This window comes from Eriocheir sinensis, chromosome 39, assembly GCF_024679095.1.
Source record: "Eriocheir sinensis breed Jianghai 21 chromosome 39, ASM2467909v1, whole genome shotgun sequence".
Taxonomy (NCBI): Eukaryota; Metazoa; Arthropoda; class Malacostraca; order Decapoda; family Varunidae; genus Eriocheir; species Eriocheir sinensis.
This window is the reverse complement of record NC_066547.1, coordinates 995,968-1,020,138: the sequence shown is the minus strand read 5'-3', so window position 1 is coordinate 1,020,138 and position 24,171 is coordinate 995,968. Positions and strand designations below refer to the sequence as shown.

General features: G+C 41.1%; 1 protein-coding gene and 1 long non-coding RNA gene across 9 annotated transcripts in view; both read right to left on the bottom strand.

Annotated features, from left to right (window-relative positions):
- LOC127008852 (delta-aminolevulinic acid dehydratase-like) overlaps positions 1-16,486 on the bottom strand; it is an 82,141-nt gene extending 65,655 nt beyond the window's left edge. Inside the window, exons 1-4 of one of the 8 annotated variants that reach the window (XR_007761376.1) lie at positions 15,744-16,486; positions 6,662-6,792; positions 1,713-1,824; positions 1,450-1,584 (exon numbers count right to left, since the gene is read on the bottom strand). Coding sequence is in view for 7 of the 8 variants with exons in the window: in XM_050881227.1 (XP_050737184.1) it covers positions 1,450-1,584; positions 1,713-1,824; positions 6,662-6,792; positions 15,744-16,202 (837 nt within the window). In the remaining variant the exon portion in view is untranslated. Of the gene's footprint in view, positions 1-1,449; positions 1,585-1,712; positions 1,825-6,661; positions 6,793-15,420; positions 15,606-15,721 lie in introns of those variants that run through there. The other 7 variants (XM_050881230.1, XM_050881227.1, XM_050881229.1 and 4 more) reach the window with 7 other exon arrangements.
- Positions 16,487-20,167: 3,681 nt separating this feature from the next.
- LOC127009131 (uncharacterized) lies at positions 20,168-23,121 on the bottom strand. Its single transcript, XR_007761661.1, has 3 exons — positions 22,955-23,121; positions 21,810-21,871; positions 20,168-20,959 (listed from the first exon to the last, which is right to left on the bottom strand). It is a non-coding gene; the product is annotated as an uncharacterized LOC127009131 (long non-coding RNA).
- Positions 23,122-24,171: the final 1,050 nt, after the last annotated feature.

Genomic DNA, 24,171 nt, shown 5'->3' with positions numbered 1-24,171 from the left:
ATCTGTTATTAGCGGGTCCGTTATATCGAGAGTTACTGCATTTGTTTTTTATACGACAAAACAAAAGGCATATCATAATTCATATCGTATAAGGTTTCACAACCACAACACAACGTGCACCAAAAAACACTAGAAATGGGGAGAGTAAGTAATGGAAATTAAAATGTGTTCATATTAGTAGGGTCAAAGTGTCATAAGGCAGCTACAACAAAAATGATGGAGACTGCTACAAAATTGAAAACTAATAAAAGGAAAAAAAAGATGATATTCATGTTTGCAGGGTCAAGGAGGCAGCATATTTAGTGCGTGTAATGTATGAGAGCAGTATATGGAGATGTTTTGACTTTTGAGAATGTAGTTTATCAGGAAAAGAATGGGAGGAAGGCGACGTATCTCTAACATTTCCGACGCCTGAATGTCTGAGAGCGGCTGACATATCTCTTACGTCTCTGATGCTTTACGGGTTAAACACTGAACAAAACAGCAAACATGCAAAAGGATGTGGGTGCTACCTAGTGGTAGTTACCACAATCTATGTATACACAGGTAATTAACTGAACTTGTCTATATTAACCCTCTTGTGCACCGCAAGTTTCCAATAAGTTTCTATTCCACTCACCATGCATTTCTCAGGCCTGACCGTCCTTTTTTGCTGCCGCGATACTCTACATTCCTGGACGTATCTTACCCTCACAGATATATCGTACCCCAATAAATTTGGTATCAATGACTTCATAAAGACTTGTACTAGAACATGCGCAAATAAAAATAGAGGAAAATATAATATATAAACAATACACACTTGTTTCAAGTCTCCGTATAGAGTATTGTAGACAACAAATCCCCCACTCGCTAGCTCAAAATTTTGTGCGCCATCTTTTTTTAGCCGAATATATGTTTCAAAGTGGAATTTAGTGAGGATTCTTATGGTATCCTCAAAATCCTCATACGCCTATTAGTTCCCAAGTTACACCGAGAAAACTGTCGCACAAAGCTCCTCATTTACGCTCCTTAGAAAGGTTTCCATATGCTACCATTAAGAAACTTATCCCAACAAATGACGCTCCCAAATTTGACGCATTTTCACTGAAAACTTAATTTTTAATCAATTTTTTAAAGTTTATGACGCATTTTGCATCATCGTGCGCCAGGACCTTTTACCCTTGATGACGCAAAATGCGTCATCGTGCACGAGAGGGTTAATATAGGAATAATCGTGTAGAAAATGAACTCTATAAATAGAGCAATGAAATGAATAAATGATTGAACTCAACTGATGGAAAGCCCTTAGTTAGCAGGGGATTATTGCATATGATTATTTTAATCAATCTTTGTTACTGCTGAGAATCACATGATTGTATTATCACTGTAAAAGTAACATTGTTTTGTACAAGTAGTTTCATGCAATTGATATTACAAACCATGGAAATGTGCATCCATCCCACTTACATCACAAGCAACGATGAGATCTGGAAATACTTCACGCAGCAGCTCAACAGCCAATATGACAGGAGTGTCAGGTGTGTCTGCACTTATCCCATTTTCATCTTTCGGCATGTTGGATGGCACTCCAAACAGCAGCACCTAGAAAAAAATCTTAAACCATTATCATACACACACACACACAAAAAGAAGGAAACTTGCCAAGCTTATTGTTCACACTAAATGAGAGGCTGGGATTGCTAGTTTAGTTTTGAATCACAAGTACTTACAGAGCTGAGACCATCCTGCACCAGTGGTCTCAAGGCATCAGCAAGCTTATTTACTCCATAGCGGTTCACCCCAGGCAAGCTAGCAATTGGTTGCACAGCATCTGGCTCATCACTGTAAAGAAAATGATTCCATTGCAGTCTACCATTCCCTCTTCATATGTGGGACAGTTACATGGAATTATACCTCTATGTTACTTTGCTCATTGCTGCTGGTTCTTATAGAGGCCTTGCTGAGTTTCAGCTCCTTGACTGCAGGAACAGTGCTTTTGAAATATTTCTTCATTCTAGGCAGAATATTTATGCCCAGTGTAATATTTTTTTTATTGTATTAAGTATGGTTATTATTGTGATTAATTGCAACTCATGTGGCATAACACCATTCTCTCCATTGCCTTGTCTGGCACCCCCTTTGTCTGCTTTAGGCTGTCAGACCTCTCACACTGCCCTTTCCTGTACCTCATCCCATTATGAGCTGGTTGTGCCCTTCCTGAACCTCATCTACATCTCTAAACTACCTACTACAAGTTGTAATTTCTCTGTGAAATATTTACACTATACACACATCATTTAGGAAAAAAATGAATAAACAAATTTTGCCAAATCATTTCCCTCTAATGAGGCATCCAGAGGTGAAGGGGCGACATCACCAAAACCTAATTTTGAGGAAATCTCATTCAAAGTTTAGCTATGTGCACTGCACATTCCTCTCGACTCACTAAGTTATTATTTCTATTAATTTTAATTGTATGGCCTAGCCGTATAAAAAAAAAGATTATTGAAAAATAAATAAATTTTATTGCTGAATTTTTATGCCCCATTTGGGAATATTCATAATGTATTTGGATTTTTAAAATCTATGTTGTTCACCTAAATTACAGAATGAACCATTTCATTTTAAACCAAAATGCAGTTTTTATGAATTAGTAAAATAATAATGCGAGGAGTCCTGATGTTTATTTCCTGGGCTTTAACTAAGACGCTCCACTTGGTGAGCAGTGCGGCCTGTGATTGGCGGAGCAGCGGGGAGGGCAGGAAAACCAGCGCCTCATTGATTCTCATGCTGCTGGTGATGCCGCCTCTTTTTTTTAAAAAAAAAAAAAAAAAAAAAAAAAAAAGGAAACAATAGTCAGTTAAGAGAGAAACAAGATCGCCAGTAGAACACCCCTTGTGGAACCCATAATGGCGATCAGATAAAAGGTCAGAAGTGGAAAGGTGCTTTTGAATCTTCCAGTTAAGGACTGATTCAAAAGCTTTAGATAGACAGGAAAGTAAAGCTATAGGGCAGTAGTTTGAGGGATTGGAACAAGGTTGTGATCGGAGGAGCCCAACGGATAGAACAGTATGACAGAGTAAGCAGAAGGGTTAGAGGTAAGGAAGAGGTCTTGTATGTTGGGCCGGTCTCCAAGACGGTCAGGAATATGTGTAGGGTGATGAACCAACTGCTCTAGATCACTGAGGAGAGCAAAGTTGTAGGCTTGTTCACCAGGCTGGTCAGTGAAAGAGGATGAAAGCCAAAGCTGGTGGTGAACATTGAAATCTCCTAGGATGGAGATTTCAGCCAAGGGAGAGTGGGTCAATATGTGCTCCACTTTAGAGTTTAAGTAGTCAAAGAATTTTACATACTTAGTAGAGTTAGGTGAGAGATAAACAGCACAGATGTATTTAGTAATAGAATGATAATGAAGTCTTAGCCAGATGGTGGAAAATTCAGAAGAGTCAAGGTCAAGGCTCCGACAACCCCTACATGATAATAAGGAATTCTTGTTTGCATTTCTTGCAAGTACACCCTTGATTCTCTTGTTATAAGGGTCAGTATACCTTGCATTGGTTTTGGAAATCATAGAAAATGCGTGTGCCTATCGCATGGTACACAACTAAAAATGCCAGATTTGCCGATGTCGCCCCTTTACCTCGGGATGCCTCAAATATGGGGTAAACAGAAAACTATACAAAGACCTTCAAAATGTCCATGAACTTAAAATCTGCCCTTTATTCATCTTTTCTGCAGCCTCCCCAGTTCTATTGTAGGTTGGAAAATAAGGAGGGAAACAAGTAATACCTAAAACATTTTTTTCAAAGGAGTTTGAAATTAGAATCGCGCGCGGCCAGCCCGGATACAGGGCGGGACACTGTTTTCGCCCGGCTGTAGTGAAGGGGTTAACCTGTAATAGGTGTAGTGAAGTCAAATGGGAGGATAAATAGGAAGAATACATAGGCCCTGAATCTTTCAGAGTGGAATACTGAGAAAATGTTTAAGAGTTCAGCTTTAGAGATGGCTGTAGTGCATCCAGAATTAACCCTCTCACGCACGATGATGTGTTTAGCAGCATTCAAAGGGTAAAAGGTCCTGGCGCACGATGATGCAGAACGCGTCATAAAAGATTAAAAAATTGATTAAAAATTAAGTTTTCGGTGAAAGTGCGTCAAATTTGGAAGCGTCATTTGTTGGGGTAAGTTTCTTAACCCTTTCATGGCTAAATGCTCGCCGCGAGCGTTAGGCGTATTTGCTGGTGGTGCTAAACGCTCGCTGCGAGCTCCAGCCGCACTCAAATCTCCCGCATATGAGTGTTCCAACAATATTTCTCACAACATAGGATCGCCAACTGATGGGGTTCTCCACTAAATTTGGTGGAAAATCATGTCATCCCTGCGCAGAAAATCTACGTCGAGCAACTGGTGGATGTTGTTGTCCAATATAGCAACATTTTTGCATAGCTTTTGCACAGCTGCAGTTGGCAATACTGCCCTGCCAGCACCCCATCAAGAGATCTACAGTAGTTGCCTTATGGCTGACCATTGCGCACGTTTAAATGTACGTCTTCACAGGCAACACCCCCTGAATGTGCCTGTACTTTTGCAGGAGAGGCTTACATTACCGAATCGTATAGATCTTGGCCTCCTCTTTCCAATGGTGTTTTTGTTTTTTAGCTATGATGAATAGTTTTTGAGATACAGAGGTTAAAAGAGTGAGCACTAGCGTCACTTGCTGGTGGTGCTAAAAGCTCGCTGTGAGCGCCAGTCGCACTCACAGCAAAAAACACCCCCTGAACGTGCCTGTACATTCGCTGGAGAAGCTTACATAACCGACTCTTATAGATCTTGGCCTCCTCTTTCCAATGGTGTTTTTGTTTTGTAGCTGTGATGAATAGTTTTTGAGATATAGCGGTTAAAAGAAATCCCCTTCCCCCGCTGGGGTGCCCAAGCGCGCCTGAGGGGATAGTCTTGTTGCAAGCGCTTAGCAATAAAAGGGTTAATGGTAACATATGGCAAATTTTCTGAAGGAGCGTAGATGAGGAGCTTTGAGCGATTTTTATGTTAGCCTACTCTGACAGGAGAGGAAAAAATACAGTTTTCTTGGTGTAACTCGGGAACTAATAGGCGCATGAGGATTTTGAGGATACCATAAGAATCCTCACTAAATTCTGCTTCGAAACATATATTTGGCTAAAAAAGTTAGCCCACAAAATTTTGAGTTAGCGAGTGGGGAAGATTTATTGTCAACAATACTCTATACGGAGACTTGAAACAAGTTTGTATTGTTTATATACATATTTTCTTCTATTTTTATTTGCGCATGTTCTAGTACAAGTCTTTATGAAGCCATTGATACCCAATTTATTGGGGTACGATATATCTGTGAGGGTAAAATACGTCCGGGAATGTAGAGAATCGCGGCAACAAAAAAAGGCCAGTCAGGCCTGAGAAATGCATGGTGAGTGGAACAAAAACTTATTGGAAACTTACGGTGTGTGAGAGGGTTCAGAAGAGGTGGGAAAGATGAAGAAGTAATATTATTGGAGATATTTTTACTATTGGCAAGATGCCAAGTATCAGAATAATTAGCGAAAAGCAAGGTTCTGCCATGTTATAGTAATGAAACAGTTTCTGTTAAGTTGAATAGATTTGGCACAATTCTGAGCAGAAATATAAAGATCATGATTAGCAGGAGAACAAAGGCACAGGTATCTTTTGTGAGCTGTCTCTTTATCTTTGATAGCACGAGAACAAATGTGACTGAACCAGAATAGAGCAGACTGAGCAGAGGAAATGCATGAAATGTGTGCCTCCATCCAAGAGACAATCACCTTAATGCAATGGGCGCACACAGAGGCATTTCTGACCTGAAACCAGAAATCATTCTATGGAAAATCAGAAAAGCACATCCTATTGAGGTGAAACATAATGCCAGAAGCACCGCTTCCTCATTGGATCCAGAGGTCGCACAGTTGTGATAAGACAAATTATGGAAATAAGGTTGTGTTAAGAGGAACCCAACAAAGAGTGTTGGGTGCATCTTAAAGGCGTTTACAGATAGGTACATGTTGGGTGCTGAACCAGCTGCTCTAGATCATGAAGACAAAGGTGAGGAAAGTTGTAGGGTTATTTACTAGGCTGGTGTGAAAGAAGATGAAAACCAAAGCCAAAACCCTACTGCCAGCAGGGCCTGTTTTGTTTATGTTTATCAGATGAGCAGCTGCTCGCAGTTACGGGCCAGTGTTCCTACCCGTTTCATAGAGAGAAGCATTCATTAGTGAATGATTTGTATGGTAAGATATGTTTGAGCACCTCAAGTTGAAAAATAAAATGGCAGAGACTTTGCAGTGATGACCCAACAGTCAAATGAGATTTCAATAACTGTATTTGTAAGAATTTTCTGAAAATTACAGTATAGTATATATTATGTATAACTGATGAAAATGCTTCTTAGATAATTTATGCTGCTTTTGGGTATGGAAATGTTTTATTAGGTAAAGTTAGTGCAAAATTGTTTTCATTGTTTTTTTGTGGGTCTAGAGGCTTTATGGGGGGCACCCCAAAAATTCACAGAAATTTTCTATTTACAGGAATCCATGTCCCCTAACCACCATGAGTAAGGAGGGACAGGTGTGTAAGCAAATATGCATTGTCTGGATGGGTCATGCTGCATACAACTGTAGAGCTAAACTTACACAATAAAGATAGGGTACATCAAGTTCCATGGGTGAATCTCTGTGTTAGAGGATTGCCACCGCCGTAAGGTAGGATTGAAGTAACCACTGTGAAGGACTCGCTTGGGAGGAGGTTCATAAGATGCCATACTCTGAAAAGTTTTAAAAAAATAATGATTTGATACTAAGATCACAGATTTTTCCAATTTATTATGTACTTCTTGATACAGAATTCAGCATACTACAATCACACTTATCACAGTAAATATACAATAAATTGCTATGCAGAGCTGGGCACTTCCGATCATCAGTCCGATCGTCCGAGCTTCCGATCTGATCGGAACAGCAATTGGCGATCGGAATGCAAAGATTGGATCACCTTTGTAAAAGGTAATCAGACTGTGGAGATCGGACCTTCACCAACTAACTTACGATCACCGATCACCCACACACAAAAAAAAATGTGGTCAACGTTGTCATGGCAACAAGTGACTGCAGACATTTTGAAAACCTCACGACGCACTTCTTACAATTATTCTTATACACGTTGCTAAATAGTTACTTCAATAAGTGTCTTTATCTATAATATTAAGCGATAATTATTGATCGTTTTAAGAGGGGTTGTAAATGGTCGGCCTGAAAAAAATATGTATTTGGCTTATAAAATTCTGTGAATTTTCTTCTTTCTTTTGGAATATGAATGAATTTAATGAAAAAATAATAGAGTGGTATGCAACATGCAATGCAATGCATTGTCCCGCAATGAGCTTTAGCGCGGCGCCACTGGCTTGCAATTCATGTTTCCCCCTTTTTAAATTTTAGGATTTTTTTTTCATGGTCTGTCATGTCATGATACTCTCAGGTTCTCTCACACCACTAGTCAGGAAAATGGGAAAATTTTAGCAGTCATTAATATATTTTGTTTTTATCCGTGAAAATCGATTATATCATATTTTTTTCAGAAATCCAACAAAACACTATGTATCTACATCAGATGTCTTTTGAATTATATTTAATTGATTTTACACAGTAAAACACTGGATTTTACTTTGAAATATGGCGAAATATGGTCAAATTCGAGTAGGCTACATGTATTTGTGACCCCGTAAAGACTTAACATTGGGAAACAAAGCAGCCTGTGTACATACAATGGAAGTAAGTAAAGGAAACCATGTATGTTTTTCCTTCATATCCTGATGTATGTATCCTGTGGATTTCAAGTCCCTAGGTGGAATAGGTAAAATACATAAAATATTTCAACTTCATCACTTGCTATCTCAAAACCATGATTTTGCACTTTACAAAATATCTCCTCCTTTGCACTTCTTGTTAAAGACATATTCTTGCCTATGTCTTTGCTAAACCTGAACTTATCCAACTTAAACCCATTGCTACGTGTCCTTCCCGGCTCACATATAGTCAAAATCTTATTGCTTATGTACTTCTTGTAACTCCCTTATTGATGGACCAATTTCTTTTATTCGAAAAGATATTTGATCAGAAAGGGTAGGAGATTAATGATCACTATCGTTTGTTTTTATACAATAGTAAAAAAATGTTTCCTAAATATCGATGATAAAATACTAAAAAAATGACAAATATTTGTCAAAAATCTAAATCAACTTCAAACAATAGTTATAATAGCAAACATAATTCCTTTTTCATACCTTCATGAACTGAATAAAAGGGGTAGATTTAAATAAATGCCTAAAATAAGAAGGTAAGATAACTTTTTTCTTTTCATTACCATGTCTATCTATACCAAAAGAAAGAGGAAAAATAAAGATATTTAAAAGCAAATAATTAAGTTATTACTTATTTGAAATTATTATTTGAAGAACGCCTAAAATAGGTGTTTCTTGTAATTATTTAAAAAAATAATAATTATCATAATTTTTAATGATTGGATGATCGGAATGAAGTGATCGGAACAGCAAAACTTTAAAAATAATCGGATGATCGGAATCAGATCAGTTGCCCAAAGTGATCGGATGATCGGGGATCGGAACAGCAAAAAAGTGATCGGTGTCCACCACTGTTGCTATGTAAGGAACAAAAAAATACATGTAGTTACAGTCCTTATTACAAGCATTGGAGAAATAGGGACTCACATTTAAGAAATGCCAAAAGAAAACATTTTTACAGGACTATTTTTACACACTTTTCAAAAATGTCAAAAGGAAATATTGTTTAACAGGACTGTTTTTTCACTCTTTTTCAAATAATGGCAACTCACTCAATTCACAATACAAAATTTGACCTTGCAGTGCCCACCCACAGAACCAGGCCTGGGATTAACCTTCAGAAGGCTCTGTATAAAGAGCTCCTGGATCACCAACTGCTTTACCTAATGAATGAGTTCAGAAGACTGAAGGGGGATCTAGTGGGACTCTGTGATGAGGAAGCCTAGCGGTGGCGTGATCAGTAGTGGAGAGTACATCTACTACTGGTCAGGCATGAGCAATGGGGCCCATCTTTAGGGGGTAGCTATAGGCCTCTCAAGCCATCTGCAGCCATTTATGGTTGAGGTTAATCTGATTCATGAACATATGATGTGAGTGAGGCTGAAGCACACCTGGGCTTCAGTCTTTTTATTTGACACAACATTCCAGTGATGTCCCGTGATTCTGCGTAAGTAGGTACTTATTACAATACATATCCATTCACCTCTTCAAGTCACTATTTAGTGTCCATGTCTCACAGCTGTGGAGTAAGACATGGAGATTAAGCAACTTAAAATGCCACAGGCCAATTCACTTTAGAATTTCCTGATGAGATCCATTATTGTCCTGTATTATGCTACCAAGGTATGTGAAATTTTCCAAGAACTCAATGTCTTCGCCACTATAGTATTTCCACGTGAAACTGGCCGATGGGGTCGTGGCGGCTGCAGGGTCAGCTAAGCCCCGCACCTTGCCACACACTCTCAACACCTCTTGATTCCTCTCATATGTCAGCTATTTACTACTATACCTTTAAATTAATTTGACTAAATAATGGGATAATCCAATAAGGTCATATAGTGTTGAGATTGTTTCGTTTTTAGGATAATAAGAAAGATTTTGTATAAATACCACGACACTTGACAACGTTGTATTCCAACATTGTCATTAGCTCAGCCTGAGCCAGGTCACTTCCCTCAAGGTCACAAGGCTCAGGAGGTGTCCCGTTACCTCCACCTCTCCCTCTCCCTGCCTCTCCAAGCCATAGTCGTTGGCTACACAGCCAAAACAATATTATGTACTTATGGAAAAAGTGTCACCCATGAAAGCATACAAGAATTCAGGAGAGAGAGAGAGAGAGAGAGAAAGGAGGAGAGAATGAAGGGAGGCTAATGGTGGGTCCACTTCACACCCTGACCCTAATCCCACAATTGGAGAAAGAGATATGGCAGAGTGGTATGGAAGGAGAGACCCACGCGGACCACTACCCCATCGGCCAGTTTCACGTGGAAATACTATGGCATGAACAGACTGCACTCTCATCCAGTAAGCCTCCTAACACCTAAACATTGGTTTTGGCCTTGGAGACCAAGTCTCAAAGGCTTCACCTCCTTCTGCAGTGTCTTGAGAGCAGCCACCAGAATCTCCAATAACTTGGCAAGGATTACTGCATCATACACAAAAACAAGGTCAGTGACCATTGTATTGCCTATTAGATGCACCACAATGACTTTGATTGATGCACAGCTTTGTCTAATATCCAGTCCATATGTAGTGTTGACTTGCCTGATGGGCGAGCCTCCCATGACCCACTTAGCCAGTGGGGTACCTCTTTGGCCGACTGGTAAAGGAGTGGCTCTCCCGTTACGCTGGTCGTGGGTTCGATCCCTGGCGCCGGCAAACCTTTCCTTGTCTGGATTAATTTCTCGTGTGTTTCGTTACACGCAGAGGACGTGTGTGAGTGTAGGAAAGAGAAAAATAATGGCATTTCGCTGATGGCAAGGCAGTGGCATCCTCTCCTCTGGTTCTGTTGTCACCCCGAGAGGGTAACAGGTAGAGTGATGGCCCATGCTCTCCGAAGTTCATAGAAAACGAGAATTCAACACACAGAAATTAATCTAAATGGGAATGGGGAGACGTGTACTGCTGACTTGCCTGATGGGTGAGCCTCCCATAACCCACTTAGCCAGTGGGGTACCTCTTTGGCCGACTGGTAAAGAGTGGCTCTCCCGTTATGCTGGTCGCGGGCTCAATCCCCAGCGCTGGCAAACCTTTCCTTGTCTGGATTAATTTCTCGTGTGTTTCGTTACACGCAGAGGTGGGTGTAGGAAAGAGAAAAATAATGGCATTTCACATACAACTGCTGAAAAGTGAAGTGGCAAAAACACAGCCCTGCCAAACTCTGATGTTCACAGGAAAAAAGCTGGACATGCCACCCCTTCTCCCCACACTTCACAGCACTCTCAATCACAGAGTACAGGCCAGTCAATAGACCAAGCATTCTTGGAAAAAATCATTGGAGTAGCAGGAGTTTCAGAGTGTATCTCAATGTGCTGAATCAAGTGCCTTCTTGAGATTAAAAAAAGCTTCAAGAATCCCCTTTTAAAACCCATGCTGTGGCTCCACTGTTACACATAGCACTAAGACAGGGTCAGTTATCGATTTACCAGGTTTGAACCTGGACTGCTCAGTTAGCTGTGACTCTGCATGAGCAACAGGACAGCTATAGTCCAACACAAATCTGAAGTCAGATGGGGGGGGGGAGGCTGAGCCTCTCCACAGCACTACCGTATCACCCTTAACACATTATTCTCTCTTTCTCATATGTCAACTATATAAGTAAAGGTGGGTGCATATGCTATAACTGTGCTTGAAAGGGAGGATGGACAGCTGGGTGAGCTACACGTAGAATGCCTGGGCTGGAATTCGAACCTGGGTCCACGGAGTGGTAGCTAGGCATGGTGACCACCAGACCATGGAGGCGTATACTAAATCATGGAACTTAACTATTTCATATTGTGTATACATTAGATAATGCTATTAAGTGCTATGAATATGTTGCTTTTTAGAATAACATCAATGAATTTTAAATTATCAAAGATGACACTGTTGTTCTCCAACGTTGTTAGCAATCAAGGACACCATGTCATTTCCTCCCTCACCTCCACATGTGGTGACAGCTACTCTGACTTGCTCTCGTGTGCTCCACAGTTGAGTTTCACCTCTCAGCGAGGGGGAAGGTTGGAGGTGGGCTCTGACGGCCATAGTGTTAGCCTTCCCCATTCCCTACCCATCCCCATCCTCATACGCGGAACTGGGGTATGGACAAGCCGCCCCGTGCCCTTCCCATCCCCGGGACAGATATGAGGGACCAATCCGCACGTCATAATAATGCTGGCAGCACTTTCAAACCAATAATTACAGAAAACGAAACAAAAAATGCATTTTTTACACACCATTGTATTCATATACATTATATATCATAAAACAAAACAATAGCGTTGTTGATCTACAAGTAAATAACAAGTAACGCGGGTAAGTTAGTTTATGAGACAGGTTGGTATGCATGACTCGTCACACACCTGGGCAGCCACACCGGGGTTGCCAGGTCGTGTCATTTATGGCATTTTTGTCTTAAATCAAGGTGGTTGCCAAGAAATGCTATTTTTTATGGTATAAGTTAAGTATTCCCATAATAATGCCATATTTAGTCATCAATCTGCCATCTTTTGCCATTCTTGGGGACAATTATAAATGAATCTTCAGAAATAACTGTACGTTTACAATCAAATGGAAAAACTAGAGTCTTTACAAACTAAAAAATATATATTAACTTTAGCTAAGTTTGCGATATAATATCAGTCATACAAATATTCTGATGCTTTTCAATATATGTCCTTCTATAATAACAAATAGAACACTATTTACTCATGAAATATACGAAGGAAAAGCCGAAGATGTCCTGCTCCCTACCCCACGGAGTCAACACTTTTCCCACCCCATCCGCACCCTCACGGGGTAGCGTAAAACAACCCCAACCACATGGGGACGCTTTACACTACGGTTTATGGCCACGGGTAAGGGATGGGGATGGGATGGGAATGGGGAAGTCTAACACTAAGGCCGTCAGCTCCAGGCTAGATTTGGCAATGCTCTAGCATGATCTGCTGTAACTGCACATGGCAGCAGTGCTCATCTCTGTCCATTTGGCCCTTTGAGTCTGTGGTGAGAGAGAACCCTAAACCTGACACATCCAGTGTGGCAGGTTCCCAGTTTACCTCCCAGGTTTCCATCAGGTACACATTTATTGACCATCCCGAAAGGAAGGATGAACAGCTGGGTGGGCTGCACACCCAGGCCCACAAATTTGTATTAAGGGATACTACCTGCTGTACCGCAGAGGTGTATATAATAAAATAAGGTTAATCTAGCTAACAACTGCTTCTAATATACTGAAAAAATAGCATGGGTACTGCATAGGATACTTCTTTTGCTTCACATTTGCGAAGGTTTTAGTTCCCGGTCGTACCAATTTACTGCGTAAACGGCTTGATTATGTGGGGGTGCCTGGAAAATTTCTAAGTCCAGTGTTGTTGTATGACACGAGGGCTCTGTGGGCAGACTGAGCCACTTAGCTGCCTTATACTACACCACATAAACTAGTTCCTAAGTCAGTAATCTCCAAAACGCGCATGGATTATAACGATTTCGGACAAAAAAACGGTCTTTTAAGAGTTTTACGTTATTTTTTTATCTATATTAAAGCAACTAATGCCGCAGCTATTTGTATTTTCTAATTTTAAAGGAATACATTCGTAAAATGTTACTACGCGAGGGTGTTTCAGTGACGGCACCTAACGGCGGGTTCCTGAAGTCAGTTGTTTTCAAGCCGCCATAATGGATGGAAGGCCCAACACTCACTCCCTCAAAATATCCGTCTACTTTACCTTTCGGTAAGTGTTAACCGAGTTTTTAACCTCTTTATTTGTGTGCATGTAGGTTAACAAAAGGACCGATTACTATCCCAATACCGGGTCCAACAAAGACACGGGCGTGTCACGTGTCACATATGGTGTGACAAGCACGTGTCAGAAAACAAACGGATATTGTTCAATGCGCGATTACAAGCCCGACACTCGTCAACAGACCCGCTGTGGCGGCTGCTACGTTATATAGGAATAAATTACAAGAGTATACGTTAGGGAATTTCCTTTCTTTAGAGACTAGGGATCTTTCCCAATTTTGGGGATTTTTGTAGGGACATTTTGAAAGCCCATTTTTCAGTGATTTGGCCGTCCACCACCAAAACCACTGTTCCCTACAGGGATTAATCGAGCTAACGACCACCAAAACCACAGTTCCCTAAAAAGATTAATCAAGCTAACGCCACCGCCATGGCGCCGGTGCCGCCACCGCAAAATAACTCGCATTCATTACCTACTCTATGAAACATCACTAGGTCTTCATATATTTTTTCTACAAACGTTTGGTTAGCGACGGTACGCTTGGTTAGCGATGGAACGCTTGGTTAGCGATGGTATGCTTGGTTAGCAATGGTACGCTTGGTTAGCGTTGGTACGCTTGGTTAGCGTTGGTACGCTTGGTAACAACGGTACGCTTGGTTAGCAATGGTACGCTTGGCTAGCGATGGTATGCTTGGTTAGCGATGGTACGCTTGGTTAGCGATGGTATGCTTGGTTAGCGATTAGCCCACGCATGTGAGACCAGGTCCACCACGCGTGGTTATTTATTTTTAGAAGACGCAGCCCAACGGTTGCCGTGCTGAGGGCTGGGTATAGCCCGGGCCTGTTCAGCCCGAGTCCCGGATGACCTTGAGTCATGGCTCAGGGCTGTTTTGGGATGGTTAGCGATGGTATGCTTGGTTAGCGATTAGCCCACGCATGTGAGTATACGGTAGGGATTTTCCTTACTTTCGAGAACAGGGAATTTTCCCTAATTTAGGGATTTTTCTAGGGATATTTTTGAAAGCCCATTTTTCAGTGATTTTGGCTTCCCCCCCAAACTCCAGTTCCCCAGGGTTGTCTTGGGGTGTAGGGGGGGCTGGGGTGGTGGAGGGGGAGAGGTAGTTGTTCCCTAGTTTTACCTAAAATAACATCATAAATCTACAGTACCATACATATTATCCCTCATAGGATGAAAGACATCAGGGAGGGCACTCAAGGTACCTGTGCCTAAGTGGGGTTGTCGGGGAGGGCCATCATGGTACATGTGGCTGTGTGGGGTTGTCAGGGAGGGCCATCATGGTATGTGTGGCCATGTGGGGTTGTCAGGGAGGGCCATCATGGTATGTGTGGCTGTGTGGGGTTGTCAGGGAGGGCCGTCATGGTACATGTGACTGTGTGGGGTTGTCAGGGAAGGCCAACATGGTACGTGTGGCCGTGTGGGGTTGTCAGGGAAGGCCGTCATGGTATGTGTAGCCGTGTGGGGTTGTCAGGGAGGGCCGTCATGGTACGTGTGGCTATGTGGGGTTGTCAGGGAAGGCCGTCATGGTACGTGTGGTTGTATGAGATTGTCAGGGAGGGCTGTAAGTGGGGGACATGCTCATCAGTGTCTGCCTTGACTATAATAAAATTGGAAACCAACTTAAACTTACCCAACATTTCTAAACCTAACTGCTCCAATCCAGACCACAGCCACAGCCCTTACTGTCTCCTAATCATTGTTAATGATGGCATGGTTATGTTGGGTTTGCTTCTAACCATGTGAGCCCTTATATTATGGTTAAGGGGCATGTATATTCACTCTTTAACCATAATATGAAGGAGTATCTGGTAGTATAAGACCACAGATCATGGTGGGTCATATCACTGATCTCACCTGGTGCCTCTTAACAATACTACTTGGTTGAATCTAGAGGGTATTCCTCACAGCTGTGGTGCAGCCGGCCCGAGAGTCCTCCCTTAGGAGAGCCTATCCTAAGGTCTGTGATGGTAATTAATAATATAATGATAACAAGTGTACTAAAGACATGATGATAACAAGCAAGTTCTTCGGTTATTTAGTTAGTACATTGCAATATGCTAGGTATAATGACTCGGCCCGGCCCGACTGTCAGTAAGCGGAAGACAGCCAGTTATCCTACGAGTTCACAATAAGTGTTAGTACAAGGGTTCTTTACTCCTGTTACCGTTGGTCCTTACTGCAGTGCTGCCTTCAAATAAATATTGACACGTCCTCAAAACATCAGGTGCTGACACGTCACAAGAGGCCGTGCCGGTGTGCCAGAAAGAGTACCAAGAGGGAACACATCGTACCGAACTGTCCTTCCTGCCTCGACGCGTGGACGGCCAGACGAATGCTGCGGCCTTCTTGTGAGGGTCCCCGCCCTGCATATTCTTGAGGTGTTTGCTGGTGCTGCTGTGTCTCTCCAGAAGCGTTACGCTGCCTGCTACCTCACAGTTGCATGCATTACAGTATGCTTTATTTTCTGAGTTCGGACTTCTACGTATCCAGGAAGAAAATCTGCTATCCTGCAGCCACTTCATTTGAAACTTATGTTCATATTTAATTCTCTTTTTCGATGTTATTACGATTTTTACATTACCATCCTCACATCCATCAGAGGCGGCCTCTCTCTCAACTTTCTCAACTTCTATCATGTCTCCAGCCTGTAGGCGAGTGTCCAACACATAAAGAAATAAGGAGCCACAACCATCCAAAGAGCTTCCAAACTCTGGTAATAGTAGTAGTCGGTCGGGAGTTTTGCCTTTGTAACGGCACTCCCTGATGTGTCTCTACTGTCTGCGTCTATTGTTTTCCTTTTTCTTTCATTCTTTTTTTTCTCGTATTGTCCAAAACTTGTGTACTGTTGATTTTTTGGTACGATGGTACTAAAGGCGGCGCCGATGATGCCGATGATCAGTCCAGGTAAGTTCAAGGTTGGAAGTTTTGCTTCTGTAACGGTGTTTACATAGATTTACATAGAAAATCAGACCACACAGACCCCATGGTCCAGACTTGGTGGTCTGTCCTTAAACCTAAGTGATTTTACATTAATCAGAAGACTCCAAAACGTTGCATTTCTACTCTAGTTGATATTAAGTTGAAGGAAGTGACGGTCGAGCTTATTTTTGAAGGAGTCAATCGTGTTACACTGGACCACTGATGATGGGAGCTTATTCCATTCTCGCACTACAGCGTTGGTGAAGAAAAATTTGGTGCAGTCTGAATTTACTTGTCTACATCTGAGTTTTACGCCATTGTTCCTCGTGCGCAAAGTGTCATCGATCATAAACAATGTTGATCTGTCTACATTCGTGACACCATTAAGTATTTTAAAACATTCGATCAGTTTTCCTCGGAGGCGACGTTTCTCAAGAGAGAACATGTTAAGGGTAGAAAGCCTTTCTTCGTAGGATTTGTTGCGCAAGGAAGGGATAATTTTCGTTGCCCGACGCTGAACACCTTCTAATTTAGCAATATCCTTTGCATGGTGGGGAGACCAAAACTGTACCGCATATTCCAAGTGGGGTCTGACTAAACTGTTGAAGAGCGGGAGTATTACATCTTTATTCTTAAATAAAAAGTTTCTTTTAATGAAGCCCAGCATTCTGTTCGCTTTATTTGCTGCATCGATGCAGTCCACTACGCATGCGCCTTGGGGAATACACAGCAGAAACATATTAATTTGCCTAGTTTTGTTCTAGTTTGTCCACTTGTGATCTTTTGTAAATTTGTATTGGTTGAATGACTTCTAATCTCCCGACATCTTCAGTGTTAGTCCTGCTGACCCATACAAGATAGCTGTGGGGTTACTACTTTCCCCATCCAAAGGCAACTTCCATATTCATACTGGCTAATTTCCCTTCTCTACCACTGATGTTAACACCCGTCATTTTCCTTATCTTGGCTTCATTCAGTTTTCTTTGTGCTTTCTCCTATGGCCTCCTTGCTTATCTCAAATGCTAAATAACCATGTGTTTCTATTACCTCTAAGATATTGTTTCCCAGCACCCGCTGTCCTACTGCTGGTGTGAATTTCCATTATTATGTTTAAAGATAAGTTTCCATTCCATACCAAAGTCATTTAGGATCAGGCAAAATCCTTCCACTAATACTACATCATCTGCATAACCTAGGCAAAGCAATACAACTTCTGATGTGTGGGGCTTTATTACTTTTGCCTATATCCACATATACACATGGAGGAGGGGGAATGATTATGAGCAGAAAGGATTGATTGATTATGTGGCAGTAGATGGAAGACTGAGAAAGGATATCTGTGACGCGAAGGTAGTAAGCGGGATGTTCGATGGCTCTGACCATCTTGCAAAAGTGGGTGTTTGAAAAGAAAGGTGAAGTAAAAAAGGAAATACTGAAGATAGAAAAGTTACAGGAAAAAATAAATAAAGATGAGTATAACGTGAAATGGCAGATGCCTTAAGTGAAAAATGGGAAGGTGTGAAAGATAGTACAGATACTGAAAAAGTTTTTAGAACATTTAAAGAAGTAGTGTTAACTACAACAAAAAAGTGGTAGGGATGAAAGTGGTGAGAGATGGAAAAAGAAAAGGAAATTCATGGTGGACAGAAGAGATAAGGAGGATAGTAAGAGAGAAAAGGGAACTTTTTTAAGAAAACTTAAGAAAGAAATGTGGCTGAGCAAGTAAAAAGGGAAAGGAAAAAGAAATATAGAGAATGCAAAATGAAATTAAAACAAGCAACAAAAGAAAGTAAGAAGAGAGTTGGTGAAGAGTTTGGAAAAGACTAAGTGAAAAATATAAAGGGAACAGGAAATCATATTGGAAAGAAGTAAAAAACGAAAGAAAAGCATCACCCCAATAATATCTCCCCAAGGAAAATTAATGAAGTTATGGGTGAGAATGGAAAGATGTTCAAAGACGGGGAAGCTGTGAAAGAGACATGGAGAGAATATTTCAAAAACTTAATGAATTTTGATGATGGACGTCCAGCAGCTGTTACAGCAACAGTTTTGAGCGGAGGTAGAGGAGGAGTATATAAAGAAAGAAGTATAACATATGAAGAAGTAAATCAGGCATTAAAAAGATGAAAAAATGGAAAAGCAGCAGGAACTGATGGAATCAATCAGATATTTTCCTTCAGGATGGTAGTAGAAAAAATAATAGCAAAAGGAAAGAAACTATACGCTGCCTTCATGGACTTTGAAAAAGCTTATGACAGATTCGATTGGATTGCATTGTGGGATGTTTTAAAGATTTATGGTGTAGGAGGAAAACTGCTTAGTGCAATAAAGTTTTTCTATGAGGATGCATCTGCATGTGTCAAAATTGGAGAAACAAGTGAACATTTTGAGATAAAGGTGGGATTAAGAGGGCGTGTCATGTCACCATGGTTGTTCAATATTTATATGGATGGTGTCATGAGAGAAATAAAGGGCAAAGTTGGAGTAAAAATGTATGCTGAGGGAGGGTAGTGGGTGCTGAATTCAATCCTGTTAACTGATGACACAGTGCTCATTGCAGAAAATGAAAGTGACTTACAAAACTTGGTCAGTGATTTTCATAGCGTCTGTAAAAGGAGAAAGCTGAAAGTAAATGTCAACAAAAGTAAAGTGATGGTTTGTGAGGGAGAAGTGAGGTTGTAGATTTTGTATGCCCATATAGAGTGGGAACTGAATGTGAAAAAGAATGCAAAATAATTCTGAATGGTGAAGAAATGGAGGAGGTCAATGAGTTTAAGTACCTTGGATCAGTTATCAGTTGAAAATACAATAATAGTACCAACCCTCACATATGCAAGTGAAACATGGGCCTTGAATGAAAGTCAGAGGTCTAGAGTGCAGGCAGTGGAAATGAGTTATTTGAGGAGTGCTTGTGGTGTGAGTAGAATGGATGGAATAAGTAATGAAAGTGTGTATGAGCGTTTTGGAATGTGTCACGGGGGTGAAGGGAATAAGTGACTTTAAAGTGGTTTGGCCACATGGAGTGAATGGAGGAGAGTAAGATGACCAGAAGGGTGTATGTGAGATTGAGGGAGGGAATGTTAGAGGACGACCTCCAGTGAAATGGAGAGATAGGGTGCAGGAGTACATTAGGGAGAAGGATGAGAGATCCTTGAGAAACTTTGAGCAGGCAAGGAGGGAGTGTCTGGATAGAGAAAGATGGAAACTTCTGCCGTGGCCATCCCCTGGTGGGAGCTCCTAAGAGCAGGCGTCGACGAGATGATGATGATGAATGAATTGAGAGGAATCACAGCAGAAATGTTGAAGTGTGGAGATGAAGTTACTTTATGAATGGTCAAGATATGTGAAGTAGCCTGGGAAGGGGGGGGGGAGGTCCCAGCAGACTTGACAAAAGCCATCATGGTCCCAGTTTACAAGGGGAAGGGCAGGAGAGGGGAGGTGGGAGTTGTAGGGGTATAAGTCTGCTGAGTGTAGGCTACCTGGAAAGGTATATGGAAAAGTCCTAATTGAGACTGCGCAAAGACTTACAGAAGAGAAAATCAGTGAAGAACAAGGACACTTCAGGAAGTGAAGAGGATGTTGATCAGATATTTTCCTTCAGGATGGTGTTTTATTAGAAAAAATATTAGCAAAAGGACAAAATACTCTGCTGCCTGCATGGATCTAGTTCTTCTCAAGAAAGTTTATGACAGAGTCGATTGGCTGGCATTGTGGGACGTCTTAAAGATATATGGTGTGGGAGGAAAACTGCTTTATGCAATAAAGTCTTTCTATGAGGATGCATCTGCATGTGTCAAAATTAGTGGAGAAACAAGGGAACATTTTGAGATGAAAGTGGGCTAAGGCAGGGGTGTGTCATGTCATCGTGGTTGTTCAATATTTATATGGATGGTGTTATGAGAAATGAAGGGCAAAGTTGGGGAAATTGAAGTAAAAATGTATGCTGAGGGAGGGAAGGAAGTGGGTGATGAATTCAATCTTATTTGCTGATGACACGGTGCTCAATGCAGAAAATGAAAGGGACTTACAAAATTTGGTCAGTGTTTTTGATAGTGTATGTAAAAGGAGAAAGTTGAAAGTAAATTTCAACAAAAGTAAAGTGATGGTTTGTGAGCAGAGTAGAAGGGAGGTTGTAGAGTTTGTATGCCCATATAGAGTGGGCATTGAATGTGAAAAAGAATGCCAAATAATTTTGAATGGTGAAGAAATGGAGGAGGTTAACGAGTTTAAGTACCTTGGATCAGTTATGTGTAAGCATGGTGGGACAGAAGGAGAGGAAAGAGAAAAGGCATTGCAAGGATTGATTGATTGGAGGAGAAGCTGCGGATCCATCTCTGGCATGCCATCTCATTGTTGGGGGCTGAATTTCTCCATGGCATGGACTGGACCTCTGCCGGACAGCTGGAGAAAGCTGCCATGGCACAAACCCGACTGATGGAGACAACTGATTTCTTCTTCCACATCATGTTTGGCCCTGAAACATGAGTACAAGTTCAAATAAACAACATAAAATATATATATATATATATATATATATATATATATATATATATATATATATATATATATATATATATATATATATATATATATATATATTAATTGGGATGTTTTTCTTGATTAGTGTACTATACTAAAAGAGGTTAACCTGGTAGCTGCAGGGATCATGTTTCTTAAAGGTCCCTCCGAGCGAGAAAAATGAGAAAAAATCATCACTCACGCAAACCATTTCATAATATATATCAACACATTTGTGATCAGTTTATGCATCATCTATTTTTGGGGGTTTATATCATGGCAAAAATGTGGCCCATCGCTGGTACACGGTAAAGCCACAAATTTGGCCTGTTGCTGCTACCAGGTTAAGCTGGACTATGAATGGACAGATGTTGTTTTAAGAGCATCTGAAATAAACTTATGGGACTGATATATGATAATTAAATCTGTGATATTTATTAAGATGTGTTCAGTGATTTAATTGGCAAAGAATTGCAAAACACAAGCTAAGAAAATAAAAGTACTGAACTGATTGACGTATCGACACAGGAAATGGCCGTCGGAGAAATAAGAATGGATTAGTAATTAATATACCCGAAGCAAGAGCTAAAAGACATTGCATCAACATAAGTATATGATAAAATAACAGGCATTATCTACATGAGTTATTTACTGCACAGTGCACACTATATGGGCTGGCAACATTGTCTTATTTTCTAGCAATTGAAGTTGCTTATATTGTGCATTATATTCTTGCATGGGAATGATTGCTTGACGCTGGATGACAAAAACTAAATGATTAAACAATAATGTTATGTGGCGAATACCAGCTTGAGGTCACTCTAGGTCTAGGAGGACTTGCTCGTTGTTGTCAATGTCATCACGATCACTGCAAATAGATACATTACAATTAGAAATGCTTTGGTACCTGCCCTATATCTATATCTATACTTGTCCAGAAGTCAAAACTCTTGACTCATGGACCAATTTGCAATTTTTTTAGTTCAAAAGATTTTAGCATTGTTGATTGACTTTAATAGCTATTTGGGAGTAAGACTAAGAATAATCATAAAATTCACTTTTAGATCTTCATAAGAAAGGAAGCTGCAAATAACAAAAGCCATAATATACTGTGAACTAATTAATTTCAAATGTGAAAAAAAAGACATGACCAAAACAAATTAAACAATACTACAATGCAAGCTAGCATGGGTATTAGTATCATTTTGCAACACCCAGGGATTCCTGGGAGGTATTTTACAGAAAGGATAGCTGCCGTTCGTTAAGTAGGATCAATGAGGTTAGGTGACGTTTATAATTTTTTGTTAAGTTAAAATAAGGCAACATTCTGAATGATAGTTAGTTTGGTAAAAAATTTATGTCCAAAATCAAAATGTTTGTTTAAAATATAGTCAGTAACACAAATCGGAAATTTATCTGAGTTAGGAGTGGTGAACTTATATTAAGTTAGGTATGTCAGAGCAAGGTTTCTAAACAAGTTGATTTAGGATTAAAGGAAAAAAGTCATAAGTGATGCAAGCTTGAGTACTAGAGCAAGTTCGGTTTAAGAGCTACCGGTACGTCAAATTGATTTGGTTTGGTTACTAAAAATAAGCAAAGGAAGGTAATTTTGTTAGGACACTTCTGACATTTAAGTTAGGATAAAAATATCAACTTTTCTAAATAATTGTTGATTTGGTTAAAACTGGCTATCTTAAATAACAGATTAAGTTGAAATAACTATATGTCAATGATAAATTTACCCAGGTTAGGTTTGGTTTATCGCCGCTGGGAGGTTAGTCAAGTAAAAATTAAATAACAGACACTAGTGACCCAAATAGATATTGTTTAGGGTTTGGTAAGATTGGTGGGAAACGTTTGTTGAAGTCAGTCACAAGATTAACAGGTGTGTTAGGTTTAAAGAGTTGAATATTGTAAAGGATAAGTCTGGCGAGGTAAAATATTGGCTCACCTGTGTTCGTTCCTTGGGCAGGAGTCTGTGGCTGCCGGTGTTGATCACAGGTAAGATACACGTGCACCAGTGATGACTGGACCTTCACAGACTACCTAAGGTGAGTGATAACAGACACTGGATGCCCTCCAGGCGATGGCTGGGGGCTGTATAACGCCAGCCACACACTGCGGGTGCGGGCTTCCAGCAAGGTTACTCCCAGGGCTCCTTGTGTAACAGCCTGTGGATGGTGGCAGGCGGTCACCAGCCATCGCTTGGAGGGTCTCCAGTGTCTGTTATCACTCAATCTCTGTCAGTCTGTGAAGGTTGCACCTGCATTTTACCTGTCGGCGAACACCACTTAAGTCGTGATGGCCATGTAGGTGTTTCCAAGGTCCGCCTCGCCGAACCACTCATCTAGTCATCTCAGACGGTCAGCACAGTCCACAGATATTTCAGGATGAGTTTCAAATCATTACACGCCTCCAATTCGTCTAGACGAGGCAGATATATTAGGAGGTGATGCCTTTCCGCCCGCTGTAATCCACCATGTTGCAATGCTTATGCATTTTTAACGGTGCTAAGGGAGCCCCTTCCCCGCCTTAAATTTTCCGCCCGCTAAGTGCTCCAGCTTCAGCGCTAAGCGGCCCAGCGCCATTTTAAGTAGAAAACTTAACGATTCTTTGCCGTTAAGTGCACTTAGCGATGCTAAGAACGTTTGTGTATACCGCCCCAGACACTCGGGTGCGGCAACCGGAAGTACCTCGGCCGCCATCTTTGGGAGCCCAGTCCAGCCAACTCTGTGCTCCAGCCCGCAACTTCAAAGTGGAGGTATGTGGTAGGTGGTGATGTTGTTGTTGTTGTTGGTGGTGGTGGTGGTGATGGTAATGGTGATGACGATGGTGGTGGTGGTGGTGCTATAGTAGTAGTGGTGATACTGGTGGTGGTGGTACTGGTGGTGGTGGTGATGGTGGTGGGTGGAGGAGATGGTAGAGAGAGAGAGAGAGAGAGAGAGAGAGAGACGGACTGACTTAACATATGACATAACTCTGGTTTTATACTCTCTCTCTCTCTCTCTCTCTCTCTCTCAAATTCTCACAGCAATGCATCGATGCAGCAAATAAAGCGAACAGAATGTTGGGCTTCATTAAAAGAAACTCCCGCTCTACAACAGTTTAGTCAGACCCCACTTGGAATATGCGGTACAGTTTTGGTCTCCCCACCATGCAAAGGATATT